The 14,456-nt window shown below is 40.6% G+C and overlaps 1 protein-coding gene across 1 annotated transcript in view; it reads right to left on the reverse strand.

Moving 5' to 3' along the window:
* Nucleotides 1–6,401: 6,401 nt before the first annotated feature.
* Nucleotides 6,402–14,456, reverse strand: part of VEGFD (vascular endothelial growth factor D) — a gene marked incomplete at both ends in the record, with an annotated part of 32,176 nt that continues 24,121 nt past the window's right edge. Inside the window, 4 exons of the mRNA XM_080363946.1 lie at nt 6,402–6,528; nt 7,992–8,187; nt 11,773–11,861; nt 13,155–13,303. Coding sequence (XP_080220072.1) covers nt 6,402–6,528; nt 7,992–8,187; nt 11,773–11,861; nt 13,155–13,303 — 561 coding nt within the window. The remainder of the gene's footprint in view (nt 6,529–7,991; nt 8,188–11,772; nt 11,862–13,154; nt 13,304–14,456) is intronic.

Below are 14,456 nucleotides of genomic sequence, written 5' to 3' on the forward strand. Positions count from 1 at the left end.
CCTAAGAGAAGCTGATGGGTTAGTCTGGGTATCTTGCATCACTCTTTCAGCTGGACCTGTGATACTAAGCAACACATTAGCAATGCAGCCTCCACCAATCAAACACACCACTTATCAAAACAAGCGGGGCAGAATACTAGGTGGAATGTTTCGTTTTGTTACCTTCTTCACAATTTGTGTTCGTACCCGATAATTGGATTTTTTCTTTTATTTAACCACTGTTGTATTTTTGAATATATAGCATATACGAATGCAAACTAGAATTAAATCATTGACTGTTCAACCATAAACGTTTCAAAGGTAGCTTTTGATGCTTAAGAAATGAAGGATTTCACACTAACTCATGGATCCTCAATGGTCTCAAACTGGGAGGACCTTTCACATTAAGTAGAATTGTAGAGTATGATAAAGTGGAAAAAAAGAAGGGCGTTAATGGAATAGAAGTCAAAATACAGACTAAGCCCTGACAGCATCCTTTTATGTAGTCACTTTGCTTTATTGGCTAAAGGAGTGATTTCCTTTTAACTTAATTTAAAACAGACTTACTCCCCCCCCTCCCCCAAGTGAAAAGTTTTTATTGAAGTTTTTGAGCAATAGCTGACATGGGAGCCTGGCAGAAATAAAATGAATAGCCGTCCATCATTTGTAACCCCTGACTTGTTTGTTTTTTAATGTAGACTGTAATAAATGAAAACACAGATTCACATGTTCTGATAACCACCTTGTAGTTTCAGAGAGACTAAGTCACTCTGTGAGTCCAAAACTAAAAGGTGACAGCCTCTTTGATATTTTAAAGTTGAAATACTTTTATCAGTTATTTAGAAAATATGAAGGAAACTGGCAGCTGAAGGAGCTTCAACAAATTTTGGGTGGAATTTTCACCATTTCCCTTTTTTTATGCTATTGTAAAGCAAAGTAACTCTTGATTTAAATAGCATAAGTCCTGGCTTACAGTGGTACAAAAATAACAACAACATAAAACACAAAACCAACAAACCAAACAACAACAACAAGAAAAAACCCAACAAACAGAAAACACTCAAGAAGCAGATTCAATTTTTTTGGCTGGAAAACAGGAAAGAACCTTAAGAGTCAGCTGGCCTTGATGCCCAAAGGATACATATAGGTTTATACGTTTGCAATGTATATGAGGATGACAGGGTTTATGTATGGTACATCATCCTTCCTATGAAAAATGCTTGCTGCAAACAATGTCACAGTACATGACATACAATGGCTTTCAAAGTAAATGACAGCAGTGCTTTCAAGATCTGCTTGACTTTCTTCAGCATTACCAGCATTCTGTAAGATCACACATACCTCTGCCCTTTTAGAAGCCAAGTGTATTTTTTGCAAGCAGATAAAGACTTCCTAACTCTTTGAAATGCAGTGTGCATGTTCTGCTATTATTCTCATTCAGTCTTTACCCTTGCCACCTCCCTGCAAAAAGCACTTGCAAGTGAAAGCTACTCATAAAATCTGATGGTGTTAGAAACTTCATGCACATTTATTTAGAATTAAATATTATTATTCAAGTGTTCTCATTCCTATTGTACACATTAATATGTAGAGACCATAATCCAAATATCACATTAAAGACCTCCGTAACTATATAAAAATTAAGACATGCTGTAGCAGGAAGTTTTAGCATTATTGGTCTGGATATGAAATCTGTAAATCATGGCCATATACATAAAAAGCAAGTCATGCTGAACACTAATAAAAGGCATTTTGAACTTCAAAGAGAATGTTCCTCTGCTCAATAACCTTCCTTCAGAGTCATAGGCTAAGAGCTAATGACATCAGTCAAAAAACAGGCCTGCAATGAATTTTACATACCTCATTTAAATCTTCTGAATTGTTGTATTAAATCTCTCTTATTAAAATCTGATATATCAATATGAAAGATAACATAAAGCATTTCTATTTTAAAGTTTGTTGAGTATTTCTAAATTGATCAAAGGATCCAGAATTTCTCAAGATAATATTATGAATTTTTATAACTCTTCATCAAGTTCTAATATCTACTCATGCTTCCATCTCCACCTAGAGCCTCCTTTTAGTCACAGTTTTCCATGTAAAGGATTTATGGCTGTGCAACAGTGTTAGTGACATCTGGATCTTCTGGGGGCTGTGGCAGTGAAGACCATCATGCAGTAGTGGCATTTACAGCACCGTGCTTGAACTCTTGAGCGTTTCCACATAGTATTTCAGTGAACATTAGAAATATACTTTGTATGTTCTAGCTTTGGTAATTTTCTAACCATGCAAGAGAATGGGATAGAAAGAGCAGCACCCTGCAATGAAGAGACTGACAAAGGTCCTTAGGAGCAGGTGATCTGTTAGGATGGTAATTTTTTTGGAAAAAGAAGAAGCTGTAAGGTGCCCATGCTTCAAACACAATAGCACAGGAGTGCAGTCCAAAAAGTAGGTGGGTCAAGGCTTCAGAAGATGGAAGTGCCTTTCTTCAGCAAGAGCTAGCAGGAGGGGAAGGATGGTCAATGCTCAGCCTCAAGCAATGATTTTGTAGGGTTAGAGAAAGATATTTTCGTGTTCTGGCACAGGTAAGTGTGAATCTGGTCAACTCAGAGCTCTGAGGCATCTCTGTTTTCCTGCCCAAGACTGTGCCGTGCTTGTGGTGAACAGAGAGAGGGTGGATCCATCATCCTAAGCTGCAGGGGAAGGCTGCAGGACTGCAGTACTGTCCTGGCATGTCTGGTGTTCTGGAGTATGGGACACCAGCAAGAGGTGTCCCCTTCCCCTGCCAGCTCTGCACAGTCTGTGTGCTCACCTCCACCTCACGTTGTGACCTGGTGGGCCAGGGACAGCTGGGTGACAGATTAATGGGTTGATGGAGAGAGGAATTGTGTGAGGTTCTGTGCTGCACCAGGAGTGAAAGACCTGAGGGTGAGGTTAGCATGTGCATATTCACACCCATGCAGACAGTACAGGAAAGACACGGACTTGTTGGATAGGGTCTAGAAGAGGCCACCAAGATGATCAGAGGACTGGAACAGCTCTGCTGTGAGGACAGGCTGAGAGAGTTGGGATTGTTCAGTCTGGAGAAGAGAAGGCTCCAGGGAGACTTTATTGTGGCCTTTCAGTACTTAAAAGAGGCCTATAAGAGAGATGGGGACAGACTTTTTAGCAGGGCCTGTTGCAATAGGACAAGGGTAATTGTTTTAAACTAAAGGAGGGGAGATTCAGGCCAGACATGAGGAAGAAATTTTTTACAGTGAGGGTGGTGAGACACTGGCCCAGGTTGCCCAGAGAGGTGGTAGATGCCCCATCCCTGGAGACATTCCAGGCCAGGCTGGACGGGGCTCTGAGCAACCTGATCTAGTTGAAGATGTCCCTGCTCATTGCAGGGCAGGTGGACTAGGTAAGCTTTAAAGGTCATTTCCAACCCAGACTTTTCTATGATTCTATGATCCTGCAAAGGCTTCAGTGTGAATTTCAGCTCTGTGTACCAGAGTTGACAATCCTATTTGAAGCATGAAGAAGTACATTCATGAGCTTTCGGGAAATTAGGACTAAGAACCTCTAATGACCATGAAAGTTTAAAACTATGTAAATATTTAAGTTTGCTCATTGCTTAGATCTCTCTTGTTGGTGATTGCCACCACCAGCAATTTCCTTTTCCACCTTCGCAGTAGGCCTAAGACCTGTTCTAAATCCACAAGCTTTCTAGCACATTGCTGCTGCAAAATGGAAATCCCTCACAGATAAAACAACCTGTAGGGGATTAAATGTTAAAATAATGCTGAATTTTACATTAACCTTCAGGTATGGTTTTGATGATCACACATTCTCTGTTGTTTGAGCAAGTTTCTATAAAAAATATTTACCTAAGCATTTAACAAACTGATCTGCAAGAAGTAAGTACAAAATTTTGAGCTTAAGGGTTGAATTCACCCAGAGGCTTATGCTGAATGAAGTCTGTGGACATGGCAAAATCTCACTCCATCTCATTGGGACCTTCACTCCTGAGTTAGACCTCCAGGCATGGGTCTGTTTTGCAGTGATCTAGAAAGGTGTGAAAACCTCAGAGCAAGGTTCACAGTGGTGGTCAGCAATGACACCTTTCTAGCTTGTGTATCCTAATGGCTGTTACACTCTCCTGAGAGTTAGGTGGTTCATGTTCAAATCCCTCTCTCTTCACTAAGAAAACCTTTTTAACATGGTTTTCAGCCTCTCAGTGACTGCTGTATCTAAGAGTCTTCTGGAGTTGGAGCAGACTTACTTGTCTCTCAGGTCGGAGCAGTTCTGTTTTGTAAAAAAAAAAAACTTACTATATTTACTGAGCAGGACAGAAAGCTGAGGAAGCCTCTACAGGTCAACACTGACACAACTCAGGCATAATTAATACTGGGTGCCAGATGCTAAACTTCAATTCAGGAAAAGCTGGGAAATGCCACCTTTAACTCTTTCTACAGAATTTAGCTGTACAAATGCTGTGCTATAGTTTTGCACAAAGGTATATTTTTATTCCATGTAACTCTAGTGCCACCAGTTATGTGTCTTGTTCAGCATCATCTACCTGGGCTTTCAAAGCACAGTGCCTCTGCAGCTCCCTGGCTTTCTGAGGAATGCACTAAAGGTGTAGCCTGTTGACAATCCAACCGTGAGATCAGGATGCCCCCAGCTGAGCTGAGTGAGAAGTGATGGGGCAGGTCATTCCGTTGATGGACCCTTGTTTAGCTCAGGGGCATCACTCACCATGTACACATGTCTGAATTTAGAGCTTCTTGGAGGAGCAAGGGAAATATAAAGGGATTCTCCTGATAAGCTGGTTTGCCTGATTTTGCACTGGGGTCATGTCCCCTTTTTTGTCCATGCAGAGTACATGTGAGTTGTGGGTGGCCTTTGCTCTGGAGGAGAACCCTCAGCAGGTGAGCCCAGTGCAGACCAGTAGGTAACCCTGCTTCAGGGGCTCCACCCACTACGCTTGCAGGTCAGACCGCATTGCTTGGTCAGAGGATCCCAGGCCAGGTCCCAGCACAGATAACAAAACCAGGCTGCTGGTATTTTTGAACAGACCTAGATCACAGACGGCTTAGGGCAGTCATCCAGGGTTGAATCCTAAATGCTTTACTCAGACAAAAGAAATGTTAAATTGTTTGAAGCTTTGTCCAGAAATTCAATCTTATAGGATTTGGCTCTATTTTAAAGCAATCTATTTTTTCCCTATATACAAAAATTTCAGATACACATCAAAGAGCCATGTGCTATTCCCTGTGTGGTGTCTACCTTTCCACCTCTGTAGCAGTTGTTTCATTTGCTCTATTCCCTTCATTCACATTACAATGTAGAATTGGAGAATTCAGCAGAAGGGAAAAAATGATTCAGTCATCAAGACTATCACTTCCAGTTCAGGAATATTGCTCACAATATTTTCTATGGACTGTCTCAGCCCTGACTTCAGTGGCTCCAAAAATAATGCTGTCCTTGTACTTGGTTAAAACACTGTTACTCAGGCCTCACACTGGTAAAAAGAATTTCAGTGCAAAGGAGATATTTTCATAGCATGGTAAGCTAAAAGGAAAACTATCTTTTAGTGTACCATGCCTTTCCAAAAATCACTGAAGAGTTAGTACTAATGTGGCTATTATCACTTTAGGGATATTAACACACTACACTAGGAACAAATAAATAAATCACACACGGTAGTCGGTCAGATGTGGGAAAAACTATTCTTCTTTACTGAAACTATTGGATCAAGTGACCTTGTTTCGACCTGGGTTTGGGCAGAAGCCAGACCCAGTGGGACAAACATAAGAAGGCTGTACTTGAGATGGCTTGGGCTTTTGCTTGTTTTCTTTTTGTTGGGCAGAGTTTTAAAATAACAGAGAAAAACCAAAACCACTTGAATAACTGATGTATTTATTTTCTTATATACACTTAAATATGGCACATCTGACAGTAGTTGTACAATTAAGTCAAAATGATAATCAAAGCTGGACAGTAGATCAAGTAACTCAGTGTTGAACCTATTGGAAGATAAATCCTGTACACTGAATTTCTGAAGAAAGTTTCATCCAGGAGCTGCATTAGCTAAGGATTTGGAGTCTAAGATTATCTAGTCTCGATTTCAGAAAGACTCGCTGGTGACTGTGACTCTATTACCAATAATCCAGCTTCATCTTCCATAATGTAACATTGGACTGGCACTTCTGCCTCCAACACAGCCAGAAATTCATTGGTCGTTGTTACCTCTTAGAGAACAATTAACAATGTCCCAGAGGAATCACCTGCAGTTAGTGATTACTCTAATAAATAAATGCAGACTGGATTCATTCTTCTACTATTAACGTGAAAGATGTTCATGTTTACTATTTTTTTAAAGTCAGTGACAGCTACTTTGCAAAGCAGTGGATTTTCGGAGAATAGGGAAAGCTCAGTCAAGGAGTTTCTTTGCTTTGAGACCCATGAGAACCTCTCTTCTCCTTCGGACAACGACAATGCCTAGGACACACTGGTTTAGCAGTCGGGCATGTTCTGGGTTGGGATGGACATTTGTCCTCACAGCTGTTTGATGAAGGAGAAAAAGGAAAAAGAGAGAAGATTTGTAATATGACCATTCCTCGCTGTCGCAGTCCTCATCTTTTTCAACACTGAACACTGCAGTGCTCTCTAGACAGCCCTTGGGAAAGTGTCGACACCCTACAACACAGGGAGACACAACTGCTGCCTGACAGTTCTTGCCTGCAGCAACATCTCTTGCTGCTGTCCATTTGTCCACAGTCATGACCTAAGTAATGTTTTCATTTCTTGTGAGCAGTGAAGCCCAAAGTGTCAGCACTAGATAGATGGTGCTGCTCTCAAATTCCACAAAGTATCTTACTCACCTGACACTTCAGCTCTGGTTCTCCAGGAATACAAGGCATAAAAATCTGGTTTAAAAGTCCTGTGCCCAGACTATAGTAACTTCTGGAAGCCAAATTCACGTAAACAAATAATTGCCTTGATCTCTCCCACCTATGTGAAACACATCAATGATCAAGTCTCTCATGCTAACTTTCAGCACTGCTGATTCTATTTTATACTTATTGTCAACTTGCTTGTCTGTATTTTCGAAGCTGAACCTAAAGATGCAAAGGTTACTTCTTCCACAGCTGCTTCTCCATGAGTGAAGCTATGAAGTCTATGAGAATGGACCCTGTGGGTCAGTGAACTGCAGCTCGGCTAAGATACACAGGGAAACTGGATGCTGACTGTCTTCACATAAGCTTCCACACAGAGCTCCTGCGTCTGCTGACTATCTACATGTGGCCAAGGCTTTCTGAGAAGGAAATTTTGAAAATAAACTAATGCATGAAAAAAGACTATTTTAAAAGGATATTTTCTATCAAAATTTTGCAAGAGAAACCTCAAAACTAAATACACAAAAGGATTAGGGAAATGCATGGAGTATAACAACCGCAGAACAATTTTCCGCCTTCTCAGTGGAATCAGAGCTAAGTGGCTTCGTATGAGTAAAGAATTGCATTAGCTCTACAAAATCACTTGCTCTGAGGACAAACTGAATAAGGAATGAGCAGTATGATGTGGGTGCCAACTTAAGGAGCTTTTGTCCCCAGGCGTCCATGAGTCTTCAATCAGCTGTGACAGAGAACACAGGATGAGTTCTACCTACCTACAAATGCAAGACTCAGTATCTCACTGTAAATCTCCTGTGTCACACAGTAATTTCAATCATACCACAGTTTTAACCATTATTCCCTTAAGATTAGGCGGGGGGAAAGGTGATAAATATTGGTAGTTGAGTAGCACCTTCACCCAGATTTCTTTAAAACATGTTAGTTTAATAAACCTTAGACTCCTGAGGCAGGCATTGTAAATACCATCTCTATTATTATTATCTCCCTAACTGCAGCAAGGTATCTTATCCTGTGTGGGGCTCCTAGCTAACTCACCACTTGCACCTCCAGCATCTACACAAGGTAATTGAGATCTTGCAGCATAGACACTGAATGACAAGGAACACTCACCTGCAAGTTTCAGCGTGAAATATCTTGTGTTTTAGAGCACAGCTCTCCTGGGTCTCCCTACACAAATAGCAGCTGCAGTTTTCTTTACTTTGAAAGAAATCGGTGGGACACTTCTGTCTACAGATGCATTCACAATTTTCTTCATCAAATTCCATATGTTGTCCACACATAGCCAGCTCAGCAAGAGGAGGGAGTCCTGCAATAGCACATACAGCTTTTAGCAGTAAGATTTACATGTCTAAATCTTGCTTTCAAAGAGATTAACTCGTTCTTTGCAGTCACTAGGACTCACACAGCTACTTCCTTAAAGATTCTAGTATTCAGAATTTCTTTTGTAACTTACAGCACAGAAAAGGACTTGAGAGGATTGCGCTGATTATTTTACTTCCTCTGATACTACTATTTCTTGTGGGTTAAACCCTGCATAAAAAAAACCCTTTATTTTAGGACTGTGTGTTAAGACCTTCATTTAAGATCTTCACTGGATAGCAGGTTTTTAAAAGAAAATCTCAAAAAGGATTTAAATTTGTATCCATGACAAAAATGCACATCTGTGCAAACTGTTACACTCGTCACTTGATGTACTTCACTGCCCCTATACTGCAGAAATTTTGCAAAAGTAATGCTATGTCTAGTAAGGTGTATGCTGGTCTATCACTTCAGTAAGGAGCATGTGCATGCTTGTCAGTTAAAGATAGAAGAAAATACTTTGCTTCAGAAACAAAACCCCAGCCAAGAGAATGCACTAATACCTCATCTGTCTTCCTTCAAAATACACATCTGGAGTACAATATGAAGCTAATCCTAGCAAAAAGGGAACACATTTTGTGAAAGCTTTATTAAAATGTTAGCAGCACATCCCTGGTTAAAGGTCATGGCATATAATGTGTCACTGGGAAGGTAATTTCCTGTACTTTCAGAATTAGCTCTTGGATTTAACCTATGGAATGTGGAATGTAACCTGCATCTGCGACCTCTGCAGCCTCAGCTCTGATCTCAGTGGCCAGAAAAGGCTTGCACATTACTTGAAAGAAATCTTCATTATTATTTCCTTAATGCTGGAAAACCAATATCCAGGCAGAATAAAACCCAAGTCCTGTTGGAAAGAAGGAAGGAATCTGTCCCAAATTCTTGCAGGACAGACTCTTTCCTTGGGGTGATAAATCTTGGCGTGTGTGAAGTGGTGGAGGGTGTTTCAGTCTCACTTAGTTTCAACCTCCAAGACAGATTTTAAGTTATTTTGTCCCAGCCACTGCCAAACACAAAGTACTTCAGAGAATGATATTTTATCTGTGGAAATCTTGAGTCCATGTCAACAAAAGCTATAATTCAACAAGCTGCAAATTTTAATGCTCAAAGGTCACCTTACAAAAGTCTGAAAAGTCCCTTGGACTTACTTTGAAATATAGAGTACTAATCCTTTCTTGAGTGAAAAGACTAACTTGGGCTTAACTATGTAACCTGATGGTCAGGTGGTCTGATCCAGAGTGAGAGCAGATCCTACAGAAACCACTATGCCATTTATCTCTTGCTTGTTAACATTAGGAGATTGTAATCAACAGACCAGTTTATGAGTTTATTTAGTTTTATTTTAGCTTGCTAGTCTAGGAATTTTTTGCCAGCTTGCTTTTGCTGTTGCCTTGGATGGTTTATTCTTTTGCTTGTTGCATGTAGGTTAAACCACAAAGGCAAGGCTTGCTTCTGTGCCCATCTGCTCTAGTGCTATGATAATTTTACTTTGACCAGCACAATTTCCTGAGAAAAGCAATTTTTAAAAAACCTGATACAGGGCTCAATGTTTACTGCTAGTAAGTATCTTTAAACTTACACAATTACATCACAGAATATTGCCTGCAAAATTCTTTGACAGATTGAGGTTTTCCAAGAAAAGCAGAGGGAGAAGTGGTGTACACTTCTGTAAATTTTACCCTCTTCCACTTCCTTCCATGGACCTTAAGGGGTAGATGTACATACTCCTGAGTACGTATGGCATATCAGTTTGAAAGCTGCCTAAATATTAGGTTGGTGCAAAAGTAACTGCAGTTTTTGCATTGCTGAAATTTGCTGTTTGATTTTGGATACATTCTTAAATAAACGTGGTTATGTAATACATCATTTCAATGCTCTTTTCTCACATTATATTTTTTTGCTACTGACTTATTACTTTCTGTTTATTTTATATTTATTTCAGCCTATGGAAATGATGTTAGACAAAAAGTAGATTAGAGCAATTTCCATATTCGAATTCAAAATGGGACGTAAAGCAGAAGATACAACTCGCAACATCAACAATGCACTTGGCCCAGGAACTGCTAATGATCGTGCAGTGCAGTGGTGGTTCCAGAAGTTTCTGAAAGGAGACAAGAGCCTTGAAGATGAGGAGCGTAGTGTCCAGCCATCGGAAGTTGACAAAGACCAATTGAGAGCAATTGTCAAAGCTGATCCTCTTACAACCATTCTATGGTCATTCGGCATTTGAAGCAAATTGGAAAGTTGAAAAAGCTCGACAAGTGGGTATCTCATGAGCTGAACGAAAATAAAAAAAATCGTTGTTTTGAAGTGTCATCTTCTCTTATTTTACACAACAACAATGAACCATTTCTCAATCAGATTATGATGTGCAATGAAAAGTGGATTTTATATGACAACTGACAACGACCAGCTCAGTGGTTGGACCAAAAAGAACCTCCAAAGCACTTCCCAAAGCCGAACTTGCACCAAAAAAGGTCACGGTCACTGTTTGGTGGTCTGCTGCTGGTCTGATCCACTACAGCTTTCTAAATCCCAGTGAAACCATTCCATCTGAGAAGTATGCTCAGCAAACTGATTAAATGGACTGAAAACTGCAATGTCTGCAGCTGGCATCAAGCAACAGAAAGGGCCCAATTCTTCTCCATGACAATGCCTAATTGCACATCGCACAACAAACGCTTCAAAAGTTGAACAAATTGGGCTACGAAGTTTTGCTTCATCTGTCATATTCACCTGACCTCTCGCCAACTCACTACCACTTTTTCAAGTATCTGGACAACTTTTTGCAGGGAAAACACTTCCAGAATCAGCAGGATACAGAAAATGCTTTCCAAGAGCTTGTCAAATCCTGAAGCACGGATTTGTATACTACAGGATTAAACAAACTTATTTCTTGTTGGCCATACTCTGTTGACTGTAGTGATTCCTATTATGATTAAGTCTAGTTATAAAGATTTAATATTCAGTCCAAAACTGCAATTACTTTTGCACCAAGCTAATACCTTAATAGTATCATAAAAAGTAGTCAAATACTTTGAAAAGTCATATAATGTTTTGCGCTGACTACAACTAATAGGCAGGACTGGTTTTGGCTACCTTATTCCCAGTTAAGTCTGTTCTTAAGAATTTCCAACAATAAAGATTCAGCACCTTCCCTATGCAATACATACCAGGGCATATTTTTTTTCTATAGTTAAAAAGTTTTCCCTAGTGCCCATCATACAATTTAAGGCCCATGTAAAATAAAAAAATTGTCCAGGGTACCTACTTCACTAACTCTTTTTAACTATTTCCTATTCAGGTCGCTAATATAGAGGAAGTAAAATGTCCAAATATAAACATGGGACGGGAATAAGCACATATGAGTGTTTCTTTTCAGTTGAGCTTCTACACCCTAAGCCAAGTCAGTCTAAGGATGTGGAATCAAAACTATAACTCTCACAATAAAAAAATGAGGCAAAATCAAAATGAAACACAAGCAGCCTGGAGATAGTAAAGCAAAAGTGTCCATTTGTAATTTCATCTTTACCTTCTTGTCTGTTGGGGTGCTGTACACATTCACATTTGTCACTATCCCAGATCCAACCATTATGGCAAAGTTTGTTGGTAAAGGGGCATCTAAAAGAGAAAAAATAAAAATAAATAAATAAATATGTATACAGGAATTTTAAAAAATTAGGAGCCTCAGTGTAGCTATTTGGCAAAATGAGCCTACTGTTATGCTGGGTCTGCCATGCGAAGGTACAGCACCTACATGCATTATTGCTGCAAACAGAAAACCTGGGGACTGGATGCTTTTGCTGATAGGGCTGAGCTGTCTGGCAACTGGCAACTAGAAGGAGCAGGTAGAGCACATATTTCAGATCACATCCTTAGGAAGCAGCTATAATTTCACATGTCCACTTTCAATAAAACAGCTCCACCTCACCCAGAGTGGTCTTTGTCTTCATACCGTGTAACTGTATTCGGTTTTGCCATGCTGCCAGAAAGTGCAGCTCTGGTTTAAAGTTGTCCATGCTCAAGGATGTATAGTGGAGTGTTTTCGGAGCCAGAGGGGCCAGTTTGACTTTTAGGCACTTGGCTCTGGGAGAGGACCTCACAAGCTCGAAAATGGCTGAGGTTCTTCTGTATTTCTGTAGGAAGATGATTTAGAGCAGCCAGAAGGCTGAGTGAGGGCTAGGGTGGCTTTGCTGAAATGCCACCTCTCCCCGAGTCCAGATGTCTCACTGAAAGGCAGCTCTGGGGGCAAGCCTACATGCAGGTCTAGACAGAAGTATCTGAGCTGACTTCCAGTGAGTCACTCAAACTATCTCTGCTCCTACAGTGCTTGTTAAAATAATGTAGCCTGTTCTCAACAGGACTACAGGTAGTTTACACTGTTTTTTGAAGTTTGATGTGAGATAACTTTTCCTAGCCAATGGGCCTGGCAGATGCAAACCAGGTCTGGAACAGAAAGTAGAAAGCCATGGTTCACACTGATTTTGACCTAACGTGCCGTGAGGTATGGCAGAAGGCTTTAGCTTGACCACAGCACTCCGTGTGCCCTGGCTAAATAATTGCAAGCAGAGTTGCTCATGTCAGGTTGAAAAAGTGTATATACTCCTACCCAAGAAGTACCAGTGGAGCACAGTGCTAATATGTGCTTTTTAAGTTCACTCTCAGGCACCTAAATGTCTTAATGACTCCAGATCCTGCTGAACTAGCCAGCTGTGCATTGGATTCTAGTGTCCACACACAATTCACCAGGTTTTGTTGAAGCTTTCTAACCCGGAGTGATAATCAAGCTATTTGGAAAAAGTGTTGGGATAGCAGAAAGTAAAGGCACCCTTGTAATGACCAAATCAGAACAAAATAGTTTTCCTACTTCAAACTTCACGACATATGTAGCAGTTTGTAAAAGAGGGAACTTACCCATCTTCTTCTGGGTACTGGACAGATCTTCGTATGATGGCATACTGATGGCGCTGGGTATTTGATTGACACTTACAGCCTGTGTGATTGGCAATTTTGATTGGCACGGGCTCAGGAACACTTGTCAAAGGAACCGAGATCTCAAAGAGCTAGGGGGATGAAATAACATTTATTTTTCAATTTGCATGATGTAGTTACTATTTGGAGTTTTAAATCAAAACCTCTTATCCTTTCCCACCATTTGCCCCACTCTTGCTCTTTTCTGGAGATAGTAACTGCAGGTATAAATGAGCAGGTAAGCACTGAGGGTTTTGAAGAGAAGAATAAGCGATGCCCACCAAGGTAGGAACTTGCTGAAATGGTGGTCCCGGTGCTCTATCACCAGCTATTAAACACTCAAGACCATTCAAAATTATTTGCAAAAGCACTCAAAAGCTTCTTCTGGATGCTTGGGCCAAATGAAAAAGATACAGGTGTTGAGAACTTGGTTCTCAGTTATATCATCTGCTGAATCTCAACTGCATATGGAGACAGCTATTTAGCTGTCCTAGGGTCTAATCAGACCGTGCATCTTTAGGGGCCTCACTTAACCCCCATAGCCTCCTCAGAGAGGGAAGAAACATGAGTAAATAGAGGAGAGTTCATTCTGCTTCAGCTGGCTTCCTGCAGGGGATCATCCTGGAAACATCTCTCAGTTGACTAGCAGGAGCCTGAGGAACCAAGCAGCTCAGCTGAACTTCAGCACATCCCAATTGTTTTGGATGATCTCTGAGCAGCATTGTGGAAGCCACAGCTCCTTGGCCAGCTATGTGTAGGAGCTGCTAAAATCATCCACATCCCCTCTGCCACCACAAAACAGCTTCCTTCCCATGGAAACCAAAGCACAGGGCACATCTTTGCACGCCATTGTGTCTTGGCTTAATGCTGCATCCACATTCAGGGGCCAAGAAATATTCGTAAGCTTGACTGGTTAGATATTTAAATTTGGGTGTCACAGTGTCTAACTTTAGGTGGCACAAATATCCTTCTGTGGATATTTTATACTAAGAAAAAAAATGCTCTCGCAAGTACCAGAGTAATTCCGCTCATTTCAGAGGAGTAAATCTGCACTGACGGTGGTTTATCCGGGAGTGGAGCCTAGCTGGGGGCTTTTGAGGGAATAGTTATTTTGAAAGATGCTAAAAGAATGTTACAGTCTGCAGAACTGCAGTTTTTCAACAAACTTATGAACTGCTGCTCCAAAACCACATAAATAAAAAAATACTTTTTAGCCTGACCTAGCTCCCTAAGCTGATCGGATGT

Source organism: Nesoenas mayeri (assembly GCF_963082525.1).
Source record: "Nesoenas mayeri genome assembly, chromosome: 1".
NCBI lineage: Eukaryota > Metazoa > Chordata > Aves > Columbiformes > Columbidae > Nesoenas > Nesoenas mayeri.